The sequence below is a fragment of the Sardina pilchardus genome, chromosome 4 (genome assembly GCF_963854185.1).
Source record: "Sardina pilchardus chromosome 4, fSarPil1.1, whole genome shotgun sequence".
Classification (NCBI taxonomy): domain Eukaryota; kingdom Metazoa; phylum Chordata; class Actinopteri; order Clupeiformes; family Clupeidae; genus Sardina; species Sardina pilchardus.
Genome location: NC_084997.1, coordinates 6,996,043 through 7,010,258, shown reverse-complemented (window position 1 = coordinate 7,010,258; position 14,216 = coordinate 6,996,043). Strand labels below are relative to the sequence as shown.

General features: G+C 43.5%; 1 protein-coding gene across 2 annotated transcripts in view; it reads left to right on the top strand.

Moving 5' to 3' along the window:
* LOC134078176 (FERM, ARHGEF and pleckstrin domain-containing protein 1-like) overlaps positions 1–14,216 on the top strand; it is a 53,553-nt gene that overhangs the window by 32,994 nt on the left and 6,343 nt on the right. For both annotated transcript variants that reach the window (XM_062533896.1, XM_062533895.1), the window contains exons 14-19: positions 3,460–3,635; positions 3,998–4,087; positions 6,344–6,477; positions 13,183–13,264; positions 13,395–13,632; positions 13,864–13,994. In XM_062533896.1, coding sequence (XP_062389880.1) covers positions 3,460–3,635; positions 3,998–4,087; positions 6,344–6,477; positions 13,183–13,264; positions 13,395–13,632; positions 13,864–13,994 — 851 coding nt within the window. The remainder of the gene's footprint in view (positions 1–3,459; positions 3,636–3,997; positions 4,088–6,343; positions 6,478–13,182; positions 13,265–13,394; positions 13,633–13,863; positions 13,995–14,216) is intronic.

The window sequence follows — 14,216 nt, the reverse complement described above, 5'->3', positions numbered from 1 at the left end:
AGTAACATAGCGTATATACATGAACAAGACAACATATTCATTTCAGCAGTGTAAATGTTTTCTAGAATGTTCTTTCGTGTTGGGCTTTGGGAAGACCTCTCTGCAGTCTGCAGTATAGCCTAACATGCGGTCTTTGATTGATATTCAATATATCTAATGTTTACAATGACACTTTTGTTCTGCACACAGGGTGCATCGGTGAAGGTCTTTGGTTGGTTGCTTTTACATTTAGTGTGCATACACAGTACTGCAACGTTTGGCATTCACTGTGGCATTGTGAAGTATTGATTCATGGATGGAATTAAAGGGACCATAGAATGTACATTCATATCTTAGGCATACATACACATATCTTGACTGCTCTCGGAACCTGTCGGGCTATTGGCCAGCGATGGGCAGACACTCTGACCGCACACTGCATCGCCATCCTGCTTCTGAGTTCTCCGCACTCATGTGGCTCGCTCTGTCTGCTCCTTTACTTCCTGTCTGTACAGCACATGGACGTAGCCTCCCCCACCCCACCACACCCCTCTGCACCCCACCTCACCCCACCCTTACCCCACTACCCCTTAAACATTCACGGCAAAGGACATGAATGAGTTTTGGCTTTGCACTCTGTGTAGCCCTGTTTTTGGTCTTGTTTTCCTGCTCCCTGGTTTCTTTTAATGTTCTTTTTCTTTCATTAAACAAAAGGTGGCTTGAGCTTCATTCTTGTCATTGTCATACTGTATGTTTGCTGTTTTTGTTTTTTTATTTTGTGGTTCTGCTGGTACAAAAGATGGAATGAAAAATCTGGACACTAATACAATCTAATATATATTTTCTTTTTTTTTGAGAAAAAAGATAGATTTTTCTTTGTCCAATGTAAAGCACTGTTCTGTCAGCATGCACTTTTGGAGGTCCCAGGTGTACCCCATTCTCCCCTTCCCACAGCTCTGCAGGCATGTGTACCCCGCTCCTTGACTGTCCTGACCTTTTACTGTTCTGTCACTCTTCGTCTGAAAAGAAAAGTGAAGGTTAACCCGGGTTCCCTTGAATGCAGTGATCCTGTTAGCTGGAACCAGAGTGCAGGGCCAACTGACCGCACCATCACAAAGTGTGATGTTAGTGAAGGGAAGCATGTCAGGGGAATAAATGAGGCGACGCTTAGCAGGTGTAGTGTGTGTGTGTGTGTGCGTGTGCGTACGTGCGTGCGTGCGCGCGCTTGTGTGTGTGTGTGTGTGTGTGTGTGTGTGAGCGCCTCTGAGAGGACTGAGCTGCCTCTTGCGTTGAACTGTATCTTTCGTCAGGCTCGTGACTCTCGTTTGAAACTCCTTATCTAGGTCAGTGTTTGTTGTACCATATTTTTAATACCAATAGCAATTGTTCAATACAATTGCAAATTTGCAAACAGGTTACATAATTCTATTTGTCAGTATCATTGTAGTGTGTTATAATCAGCAACTTTTACGCATTTTTGCCATTTTTACCTTGATATTTACGTATATATACATTGCATTGCTTCTGCATTAATATTCCATGCTTCACTTTCATTCCAGCATGCCTGCTTCATTAATTTTCAATTGCACACTAGCGCGCAAGTACAGGGTCAATATTTGGATTCTCTCTGTCACGTTACATTTGGCTGCCACAGAGACTAGCGCATAGACACAGCGTGTGAAACTCGGGTCAGGGAAAGAATCAAAGGGTTCCGCTTGTTACAGGATCACTGCATTTGCTAAGAGAATCCTGAAACACATGTACCAAGCCCTGCCTGCTGGCTTCTGCTGTACTGGGAGCACTGCACACAGCAAACGTGTACACTCATGCATCCATCCACAGGCTCTTACACGTCTGTGGTTTCTAACCAAAGTCCAGAGGGAGCGCACTCTAAGTTGCTGCTTCGGCCCATCATCATCATGCCTGCTTGGGCTTTTGCTACTTTGTGACTCGCATGGCTGTGTGAAGTACTAAACTGCTGTGCCAGTTCCCAGCGCGGCAGACGAGCAGGCAAGCTTGTGTTAACCCACTCAACTGGCAGCTAGCGGGCAAGAGTGGTCGAGCCGGGTCACAGGCATGGTGTTTGTTCTGTTTCTTTGCTGCCCTGCCGGTTCACTCTGTATCCTCACCCTGCACTGTCACAACCCCTGTCCCCTTACCACCGCCCCCCCCCCCACTACAGCTGATCTACGAGCCCAGTGGGATCAGTGTCTCATTGTGTTAATAAAACTCCCCCCAGTGGGTTATGTTTCTGTGGTAAAGAATGTTGTCAGTTTTCTTTTTATAATATATGTGACCGTAGCTCAATTATTTAAGATGACATTGTAGCAAATAAGTTTCGGCCTACATTTTATACATAGACGAAATGCACAAAGGCTAGAAACTTAAATCTTTTTTTTCTATGTGCAGAATTGAAACAAACAAGGTTTATGGGCAAAATGGAACTTCAATCACAGAGCGAAATGTTGCGTCTGTGTTGGAGCCAAAGGGCAAGAGACTCTTAGACTGCACTTTTCATATGTCCCCTCCTGTCTCCCTCACTCACACTCACTCAGTACTGTAACACCTCTGATGTACTGTAGTCTTGTGTCCGTCCTTTTGACACACACTGGACTTTGCCACTGTTCTTGCTTTCTCTCTTCCTCACTGAAAGAAATTTCAACACTTTTTTAAAAAACAACAAAAACCTGTATGCGGTTGTGCACTAGTGTCAATAAAGTTGGCCTTTGTGAAGTGGGACTCGAGAATCTTCTTTAAAGCCCATCTCCATGATCTCCCATGATCACCCGTAGACCGTAGACCCCCACCCACCCACCTCCATGTCCCTCGTGTTGTCGTAGGTAGTTGTGTGGCATTGTTTTGTTTACTATTATTTGGAGGAATGTATGTATAGAATGTGAGTCATACATACATTTGTCTGTCTCCTTCCATGTATTTTGTTGGCCTAGTGTTCTAGTGTTGTCTCATTGGTTGTGGTGGATCTCCTCTCCATTGTAGCTGGTAGTCGATGTTGTTTAATCACTTGTTTTTGTCTGTGTCAACACAATCAGTGCAATCAGAGGACAGACCTCAGTTATGGGCAAGTATGCGACCTTGTGCCATAGAGACTAGTTACGTTGCCGTAGTAACAGCAGTGTTGAGTAGTTGAGCTCGTAGGTAAGTGTTGTTTTGTGTGACCTGCAGTCTTTGTCTCAGACGTACTGTGGCTGCATTCTTAGACGGTCTGCTGAGCCAGACAGCCTGCGCGTTGAGTGTAGACCGGAGCAGTGGTGACTCACCAGCCACTGGCTGGCTGAATGCACACGAGCGGCTGCAGGCTAGCCTGTCGCACCACTGCAGCCTAGTTACTCTCAGACACTCACTTCATTCTCAATACATGGTTTGTCGCACAGCCTAATTCAGCCATCTGAAGTCTCTCTCTCTCTTTCTCTCCCTCTCCCTCTTTCTGTATCTCGTTCTATTTTCTTCATGGTTCCACAGAGGCGGTCTCCAGCAGCCCGCGGTTGTTGGGGGCAGCTCGGGGCATGGTCAACGGGCAGCACCAGACCAACGGAGGCGGGCACAGTCCCGACGGCCGCCAGCCGTCTCCCCTCACCAGCCCGCTGCTCAATGATGCAGCCACGCGGACTGATGATGAGGACGAGGCAAGGAGGAAGGTGAGTCAGACGCCCACTCATTAAGGGGGTCTGCTCACTGGCCTGTGTGTGTGTGTGTGTGTGCGCATCTGTCTGTCGGTGCATTTGCCTATGCCTATGTGTGTGTATGTGTGTCATAGAAAAAAAGCATTTTGTCTGGGTGTCTAATGTGGGTCATTTGAATCTAAAACAAGACTGCATTCATGTACCCAGAAGGACCTGGTTGTCCTAAATTGCATGCCAGAAAACACTACAGAGACTCAGAAACAATTGCATGTACAGTGGGAATGTCCTTGCTCAAGTCCTATGATATACTGCGTAAATTAGTATGTGATGTTAATTTCCAAGGGGATCCCTGACCTACGATGTACCCCTTCTTACAGCGATTCCCGACAGACAAAGCTTACTTCATTGCCAAGGAGCTGCTGACCACAGAGAGGACCTATCTGAAGGACCTGGAAGTGATAACAGTGGTAAGGCACCCCCGGTTCCCCCCTCTCCTCAGAAATCAGTGGTCCAGTCCCACAATATCGTCTAGGGCCTCGTTTGAATGTATTCAACTGTGTCATTTTGCATTTTGATAGACACATTTTTGCCAAAAGCTCATCTGTTCCTTTGTAATTCATCTCCATCAGTGTGTCCGACCTAGTTATGAATCTGCCTCTTCAGTGAGCAGCTGTACTCACAGGAGCCGCTCGGCTCAGAAGCCACTGCAGTGATGTGTACTGTAGTGTTGCGCAGGTGGTGTTGAGCTCCACTTCCTGTCTTTATCAGAACATCCTCAGAGTGTGGTAATCACAGTGCAGGTTGTGACCTTGCCGTCACAGGGGAGCCCAGGCTTTGGCGTTGGCAGGTCCTGGCCACTGAGGTTCGCAGACTCACCCTTTTTTTAGCTTAAGCTGCTGGCCCGCGCTTCCCTGAGTCTGGACACCAGCACTCGCGCTCTCTCTCTCTCTCTCTCTCTCTCCCTCTCTCTCTCTTTCTCTCTCTCTCTCTCTCTCTCGCTCTCTCTCTCGTTGTCGTTGTCACTACAGTACAGTCCCCAGTGGAGCCGCGAGGAGACAGAGGAAATGAAGGAGCAGGACCTGGTGTTGTGTGAAAATAACTGTGGTTAATAAGGGCGTAGTGTGTGTGTGTGTGTGTGTGTGTGTGTGTGTGTGTGTGTGTGTGTGTGTGTGTGTGGTTAATAAGGGGTGTGTGTGTGCTTGTGTGTGTGTGTGTGGTTAATAAGGGGTGTGTGTGTGTGTGTGCTTGTGTGTGTGTGTGTGTGTGTGGTTAATAAGGGCTTGCTGTGGTGGCGTGGGGCTCTGAATGAGCATGCTTAAGCCCCTGCAGTGATGACAGCACAGCTGGTCATTTCTCCCGCTGCTGCAGGGCAGATAGTGGACAGTGGCTCTCCAACTGGGATAACCCAGTGAATAGCCCATGTACTGTAGGAGGGCTACAGTAGCAGTGTGCTGCATTCAGTTGTGCTTTTTCCTGTCTGGACTGTAAAATCAATTAAGAAGAAGTTCTATGTGGATCATATTATCCAGTGATATATGAATCAAGTCACAATTGTGTATCATTTACACAAATTGATTGATAATTAAGTAGTGAAAAATTGTTGTCACCCAACAGCATAGTTGTTTGTTTATATGCAATCAAGCCACAAAATATTCCTTTCAACTTATAGTAGTTTTGGGATGTGCAGTTCACCGTTAGTTTAAATGAAAATATCTACAGTATATGTTCTACATTCTGCAAAGCATTTCACCAAAGGTATGCCTTAGTGGATGCAGCTGCAAAGCCTTCCTTTATGAATTTTTTAAAATGATAGAATCAGTGTTCCTCATATTTTCCATAGCATATTTTCTCCCCTTCCCTGAATGACATTTCTGTTCTCTCGCTCTCTCTCTCCCTCCCCTCCTTCACTCCATCTCCCTCCCTCTCAGTCTTCGTCTATTTTTAACAATGAAGGTTCCAGTTGTAAGGGAATTCATCTGGGTGGCAGCTGCTGCTTGATGGCTGGTTCCCTTCCAGCAGCAACCTGTTTCCTCACAGCTGCTGGGGCTCTCCACAGACCAGCTTACAAGAGCCCTCTACCCGCCATGAACACACACGCCGTCTTTCTCTCTCTCTCTCTCACACACACACACACTCTCACGCTCTTGTCCCCTTCGGTTTCTCACTCTTGCTCCCTCTGTCTCTCTCTCTCTCTCTCTCTGTCTCTCTCTCTCTCTCTCTCTCTCTCTCTCTCTCTCTCCCTCCCCTCCCTTCTTCCTTCCCATCTCTCCATAACAGAGTGGGCAGTGTTTCCCCGTTTAATTAGATCAGGTAGGGACATCAGAGAGTGGTCCCCATGGGCAGCCCCTGCCGTGGCTGTACTATTGATTTGTGCATTGATCACATGGTGGCTCCAGGGCTTCAGGACAAGTCACAGGATAAACATGTGATTCCTGAGCCCAGGCGAATGTGGCCGGCCTCGTCAGGCAGCGGGTTGGATGCAGAGTGCAGGCCCAGCAGCAGATGGTGTCCCAGTTCAACCCCAAAACCGCAGTGTTTCTCCCTGTCAGATAACACGGCCCTGCACAACACTGCTGTAACTGAGCCCAACCATGATTTGTGCAATTATCACTAAAGCAAGACTCTCTTTTTCTCCTTTCTCTCTCTCTATCTCTTTATCTCTCTCTCTCTCTTTCTCGCTCTCTCTGTCTGTCTCTTTCTCTCTGCCAATTTCTCTGCTGCAGTCTTTTCAGAGTATGTTGGAGAAGGAGGAGGCTACGCCTGATTCTCTAAAGAATGTGATCCTGTCCAATTTTGACCCTCTGTACAAGTTCCACACCGGCTTTCTCAGGGAGGTGGAGCAGAGACTGGCTCTATGGTGAGTTTGTGTCCCTGATATTATCATGCTGGAGTACAGACCCACTGTATGTCAAATACAATTCACAGAGGGAAAAAGCGCACAGACGAAAAGCGTCATCCGCTACAAAGGACAAATAGAAATGCAAGGAAATGAAGCAAGTGAAATCGTCCCCCCACCCCTTTTTCAATTTGGACGAGATAACACTCTGTTCGTCTCATGAGGAAAATCACGATTGCTTTCATTGATCCCAGCACGAGGCTCCATTGTATCTCTGTCCGTTTCAGTGCCGTGCAATCTGAGAGGGTTCGCCACATGACCCCAGGGGGGTGTTGGGTGGGGGGTGGCGGGGGTGTGTGTGTGTGAAGGGGTTTCCACGGCAACGAGCTGAGCCACAATGCGGTTCCCCGCTGCCCCTGGGTGCCCTCTACTCTGTCTGGCTGTCGCAGGGGATGAGCCTTCGGACCCACTCCTCCTAACGCTGACCCGTGGAGAGGCACCAGGCAGCGCGCCAGCCCTCCAGCCGCCCCCCGCATCCGCCCACACAATGAGCGTCCTCACAGGCGCCCACATGCGCACGCACGCTTTGGACAGCGCGGGGCTCAAATGGCATGCAGCAGGATTTCCTTATGGACGTCCTTCTTTAGATCTACTGTATGTGTCCTTTGTGTGTGGGGTTATTCAGTGTCGTTGTGGGGGAGGGAGGGAGGGGGTGTAGTGCGGCGCAGGAAGCACTAGCCTTATCTGTGTGCATGAATCATTAGGAGGGAATACGCAAAGCGCTCTGCTCAAGGGCGACACCTGGTGGGGGAGTTTGGAGCAGTCCTCGTGTCAGAAACAATGTGACAGGATCAGCTCACACAAGAGTGAAAATGATTTATTATCGACAGCAAGCTTATGTCTGTTATCATCTCCAACATGCCACTGCAAAATGAGTCATCCATTGAGATGACAGTGACACCTCTCAATATCACTGATCCATGATACTGACCACTGATAAAAAAGACCACTGTCTAGCTTAACCCATTTTGTGTTCCACAGGAAATGAGATTTGATATGCAACTAGAAATGCAATTCCAAGGAATTACCAGTGCATGAAAATGCAAAAATAGATAGATAATGTAGATATGGTTACTAAGGTGTAGCTAGGGTAAACATGGTGGTTGCATAGTTTACAGAGAGTTGATAGTGTGAAGGTAGACAGTTTAAAGATGAAACGTTCCAGTTCTAACTTAACTAATGATTTCTATTCATGTTAAAATGTTGATTAGCTAACTTAGCTAATGATTTCTAGCAGTTACGCTAAAAATGCTTACTATGCTAGCAATGCTAACAATGCTAACCAGGTTGATTAGCTAACTTAACCGATGATTTCTAGCAGTAATGCTAAAAATGCTAACTATGCTAACAATGCTAAATTTGCTAACAATGCTAACCAGGTTAATTAGCTAACTTAGTTGATGATTTTTTGCAGTTATGCTAAAAATGCTAACTATGCTAACAATGCTAACTATGCTAACCATGGTAACTAGCTAACTTGCTAGTGAGGACTTTTATTTTGAAACATTTGTTGCTAGGGTATCCATGGTGGCCACTATCAGGAAACAAGAAGTTACTGCAGTATAATCATGTTGGTTGCTATGGAAACGGCCATAAACACTTTTTAATGGTTGCTATGTTGGTTGCTAGGTACATGGAGGTTTCATGTAGTTGACTGGAGGCATAGTGGATGATAACTGACAGTTGGAATGGTTGAACAGTTCAATAGTTGAGTAGTTTCAATGGTTAAATGATTTAATAGTGTATTATTGCAGTGAGGACCTTTATTTTGAAACAGTTGTGGACAGAGGAAGTAGTGAAACAGGATCTGTAGTCTTAATGAGATTGTATGCTTAAAGCCTGAGACAGAAGGTGCTTCTCATAGCGTTTACGCGTCCTCTCTCGCTCCTCACTGATCTACATAAAGAATGATGGAGCGGCAACAATGGGATAGTCTAGCCCTTCTTCTATCTTTCTTTATGTAGATCATTGAGGATCGAGGATCGAGGGAGGACATATAAACGCTGCTTGAGAGGGACCCACAGTAAATACTTTAAAAGTTGTATGTAGATAGTCTAATTAATGTTGATAGATAGAATGTTTAATGGATGTTGATAGGCAGATTGTTTAATAGATATTGATTGACAGTTTAATGGGTGGATGAGTGAATGGTCTGAAGAAGATGAATGGATAGAAGGTTGGATGGAATGTGCCTTATATTCTTGTTAAGAGAGACACTGATACAGCTCTCTGAGAGTAGTTGACACAGGTGTAATCAATTTAACTGGCTAGTCTTAAGAGAGCCAGAATATCTTAAAGCCTGAGACAGAGTAAATAATTTAAAAGTTGAATGTAGATAGTCTAATTAATGTTGATAGACAGAGAGTTTAATGGATGTTAGACATATTGTTTAATAGATGTTGATAGACAGTTTAATGGGTGGATGAGTGAATGGTCTGAAGAAGATGAATGGATAGAATGTTGGATGGAATGTGCCTTATATTCTTGTAGAATGGAGAGATACAGCTCTCTACTGAGAGTAGTGGATACAGATACAGGTGTAATCAATTTAACTGGCTAGTCTTAAGAGAGCCAGCCTGAGACAGAGTAGATTGTTTAAAAGTTCAATGTAGAGCGTCTAATTGATGTTGTTGATAGGCAGACTGTTTAGAATGGGTGGATGAGTGAATGGTTTGAAGAAGATGAATGGATATAAAGTTGGATGGAATTAGGAGGACTTATTTTGATACTGTTGTGCGCAGAGGATACAGGGGAACAGAATATGTAGTCTTCAGAGAGGAGCCTGAGAGAAACTGACAGTTGGTGCCCAGGTGGCTGACCAGCTGGGGTAACATTCTAATTGCTGCCGTGATGTCATAATGAGCAATGTTAAGTCTATGGGGGAAATGGTGATAGTTTTTAACTAATAGTTTAAAAAGTATAAAAGTTACAAAGTTGAAAAATATAAAGCACATATGGCATAAGCAAGACCTACGCAACAAAGTTTGAATGAAGTTTCTACGTTAAACGGTTGAAGCTGAATTGCGAGCGTTAGAAGAAGAAGTTTAATAATAACTAGAAATGCAATTCCAAGGAATTACCAGTGCATGAAAATGCAAAAAAAGATAGATAATGTAGATATGGTTACTAAGGTGTAGCTAGGGTAAACATGGTGGTTGCATTGTTTACAGAGAGTTGATAGTGTGAAGGTAGACAGTTTAAAGCTGAAACATTCCAGTTCTAACTTAACTAATGATTTCTATTCATGTTAAAATGTTGATTAGCTAACTTAGCTAATGATTTCTAGCAGTTGTGCTAAAAATGCTAATTATGTTAGCAATGCTAACTTTACTAACAATGCTAACCAGGTTGATTAGCTAACTTAACCGATGATTTCTAGCAGTAATGCTAAAAATGCTAACTATGCTAACAATGCTAGATTTGCTAACAATGCTAACCAGGTTGATTAGCTAACTTAATTGATGATTTTTTGCAGTTATGCTAAAAATGCTAGCTATGCTAACAAAGCTAACCATGCTAACTAGATAACTTGCTAGTGAGGACTTTTATTTTGAAACATTTGTTGCTAGGGTATCCATGGTGGCCACTATCAGGAAACAAGAAGTTACTGCAGTATAATCATGTTGGTTGCTATGGAAACGGTCATAAACGCTTAATTTTAATGGTTGCTATGTTGGTTGCTAGGTACATGGAGGTTTCATGTAGTTGACTGGAGGCATAGTTGATGATAACTGACAGTTGGAATGGTTGAACAGTTAAATAGTTGAGTAGTTTCAATGGTCAAATGATTTAATGATGTATTATTGCAGTGAGGACTTTTATTTTGAAACAGTTGTGGACAGAGGAAACAGTTTACAGGATCTGTAGTCTTAATGAGATTGTATGCTTAAAGCCTGAGACAGAAGGTGCCTCTCATATAGCGTTTACGCGTCCTCTCTCGCTCCTCACTGATCTACATAAAGAATGATGGAGCGGCAACAATGGGATAGTCTAGCCCTTCTTCTATCTTTCTTTATGTAGATCATTGAGGATCGAGGAGCGAGGGAGGACATATAAACGCTGCTTGAGAGGGACCCACAGTAAATACTTTAAAAGTTGTATGTAGATAGTCTAATTAATGTTGATAGACAGAATGTTTAATGGATGTTGATAGGCAGATTGTTTAATAGATATTGATTGACAGTTTAATGGTGGATGAGTGAATGGTCTGAAGAAGATGAATGGATAGAAGGTTGGATGGAATGTGCCTTATATTCTTGTTAAGAGAGACACTGATACAGCTCTCTGAGAGTAGTTGACACAGGTGTAATCAATTTAACTGGCTAGTCTTAAGAGAGCCAGAGTGTACTCTTAAAGCCTGAGACAGAGTAAATAATTAAAAAGTTGAATGTAGATAGTCTAATTAATGTTGATAGACAGAGAGTTTAATGGATGTTGATAGACAGATTGTTTAATAGATGTTGATAGACAGTTTAATGGGTGGATGAGTGAATGGTCTGAAGAAGATGAATGGATAGAATGTTGGATGGAATGTGCCTTATATTCTTGTAGAATGGAGAGACACAGCTCTCTACTGAGAGTAGTGGATACAGATACAGGTGTAATCAATTTAACTGGCTAGTCTTAAGAGAGCCAGCCTGAGACAGAGTAGATTGTTTAAAAGTTGAATGTAGAACGTCTAATTGATGTTGATAGGCAGACTGTTTAGAATGGGTGGATGAGTGAATGGTTTGAAGAAGATGAATGGATATAAAGTTGGATGGAATTAGGAGGACTTATTTTGATACTGTTGTGCACAGAGGATACAGGGGAACAGAATATGTAGTCTTCAGAGAGATTGCCTGAGAGAAACTGACAGTTGGTGCCCAGGTGGCTGACCAGCTGGAGTAAGATTCTAATTGCTGCCGTGATGTCATAATGAGCAATGTTAAGTCTATGGGGGAAATGGTGATAGTTTTTAACTAATAGTTTAAAAAGTATAAAAGTTACAAAGTTGAAAAATATAAAGCACATATGGCATAAGCAAGACCTACGCAACAAAGTTTGAATGAAGTTTCTACGTTAAACGGTTGAAGCTGAATTGCGAGCGTTAGAAGAAGAAGTTTAATAATAACTAGAAATGCAATTCCAAGGAATTACCAGTGCATGAAAATGAAAAAATGTATAGATAGATGATGTAAATATGGCTACTAGGGTGTAACCAGGGTAAAGATGGCGATTGTATAGTTTAAAGAGAGTTGATGTGTGAAGGTAGACAGTTTAAAGCTTAAACATTCCAGTTGTAACTTAACTAATGATTTCTAAAAGGTATGTTAAAATGTTAACTATGTTAACAAAGATAACCAGGTTGATTGGTTTACTTAGCTAATGATTTCTAACAGTTATGGTAAAAATGCTAACAATGCTAACTATGTTAACAATGCTAACCAGATTGATCAGCTAACTTAACTAATGATTTCTAACAGAAATGTTCAAAATGCTAACTATGCTAACAATGCTAACTATGCTAACAATGCTAACCAGGTTGATTAGCTAACTTAGCTAATCATTTTTAGCAGTTATGCTAAAAATGTTAACTATGCTAACCATGCTAACTATGCTAACCATGCTAACTAGCTAACTTGCTACTGAGGACTTTTATTTTGAAACATTTGTTAATAGGGTATCCATGGCTGCCACTATCAGGAATAAAGAAGTTACTGTAGTAAAATCATGTTGGTTGCTATGGAAACGGTCATAAACGCTTAATTGTAATGGTTGCTATGTTGGTTGCTAGGTACATGGAGGTCTCATATAGTTGACTGGAGGCATAGTTGATGATAACTGACAGTGGGAATGGTTGAACAGTTAAATAGATTAGTAGTTTCAATGGTTAAATTATTTAATAGTGTATTATTGCAGTGAGGACTTTTATTTTGAAACAGTTGTGGACAGAGGAAACAGTTTAACAGGTATATGTAGTCTTCACAGAGAATGTATGCTTAAAGCCTGAGAGAGAGAGAGAGCTGCTGCAGCTGGCCTGGCCACCTGGCAGAAGATTCTAATTGCCCTATTATGATGTCATAATCACAATGTTAAGTCTATGGGGAAATTTTAATAGTTTTTAATTTATAGTTTAAAAAGTATAAAAGTTACAAAGTTGAAAAATAAATAGCACGGGTGTCCTAAGCAAGACCTACGTTACAAAGTTTGAATGAAGTTTCTACGTTAAACGGTTGAAGCTGCATTAAATGCGTTAGAAGAAGAAGAATAAGAAGAAGAAGCCTAGGAAGAACAGTACAGTGCATTTTCATGCACTGTAATAATAAGAAGAATAGGAAGAACAGTACAGTGCATTTTCATGCACTGTAATAATAAGAAGAAGAAGCCTAGGAAGAACAGTACAGTGCATTTTCATGCACTGTAATAAGAAGAATAGGAAGAACAGTACAGTGCATTTTCATGCACTGTAATTATACTGAAGAGTATATGAGGAGTAAATAGTAACAAAATGATCAGATGAACTATCCATTTAAATGGGAGTTAACAAGAGGCATAGATCTTGGCAGTCTGTTAATGGTCATGTACTGTATGAGTGGTCATGTCCTCATGAGTAGTTGCTGCAGACTTGGGATAAGCATGACTCTGGTGTAATCCCACTGATGTTTTTGATTTGTTTTCCATCAGGGAGGGGCGCTCCAACGCTCACATTAAAGGGGACTACCAGCGCATTGGTGATGTCATGCTGAAGAACGTTCAGGGCTTAAAGGTACAGAGACTGCAAAACCAGTAACCAGTCACAATTTCCAAACCCCGAGTCTGACCACTCCTCTGACCACTCCTCTGACCCCCCCTTTGACCCCCCCTCTCTGACCCCCCCTGTGTCGCTGTGCTTGCAGCAAATGACGGCGCACCTGCAGAAGCAGGCGGAGATGCTGCGGGAGCTGGAGGCGGCGTGCCGGGCCTCACGCAAGCTGGAGGGTCTGTGCCGGGACTTTGAGCTGCAGAAGGTGTGCTACGTGCCCCTCAACGTCTTCCTGCTGCGCCCGCTCCACCGCCTGCTGCACTACCGGCAGATCCTGGAGCGCCTGTGCAAACACTACCCCCCCACGCACGCAGACTTCAGGGACTGCAGAGGTGAGCCAGAGCACCCGGAGGTCAGGGCTGCGTCTGCAGATGGAAGGGGGCTTTGGTGAAGACATGATTGGAAAGAAGGACTTGTAATCGTAGACCTTGGATGATCCAGAAAGAGATACATGTACATGTAGACCACGGCAACGGACCGAGTCTGTGCTAAACCTGTGGTTCTCTGTCTGTCTGTCTGTCTGTCTGTCTGTCTGTCTGTCTGTCTGTCTGTCTGTCTTCCAGCGGCTCTGGCCGATGTGACTGAGATGGTATCGCAGTTGCACAACAGCATGATCAAGACAGAAAACTACCAGAAGCTGCTGGAGCTCAAGAAGGACTTGATTGGCACCGACAATCTGGCAGCCGCAGGAAGGGTGAGTGAGTAGTTGGCAAATGTACAGGTACAAGAGAGTGTGTTTGTTTGTGTGTGTGTGTGCGTGTGTGTTTGGGTTCTCAAAAAACATGTGCACTGTGTTTTTTCATGTCATTTTATGGCTTGATGGGTTATTGTTTTATGGGTTATTATTCCAGGATTTGTTTGTTATTGTTGTATTGTTTTATGGGTCAGTATTGCAGGATTTGTTTGTTATTGTTTC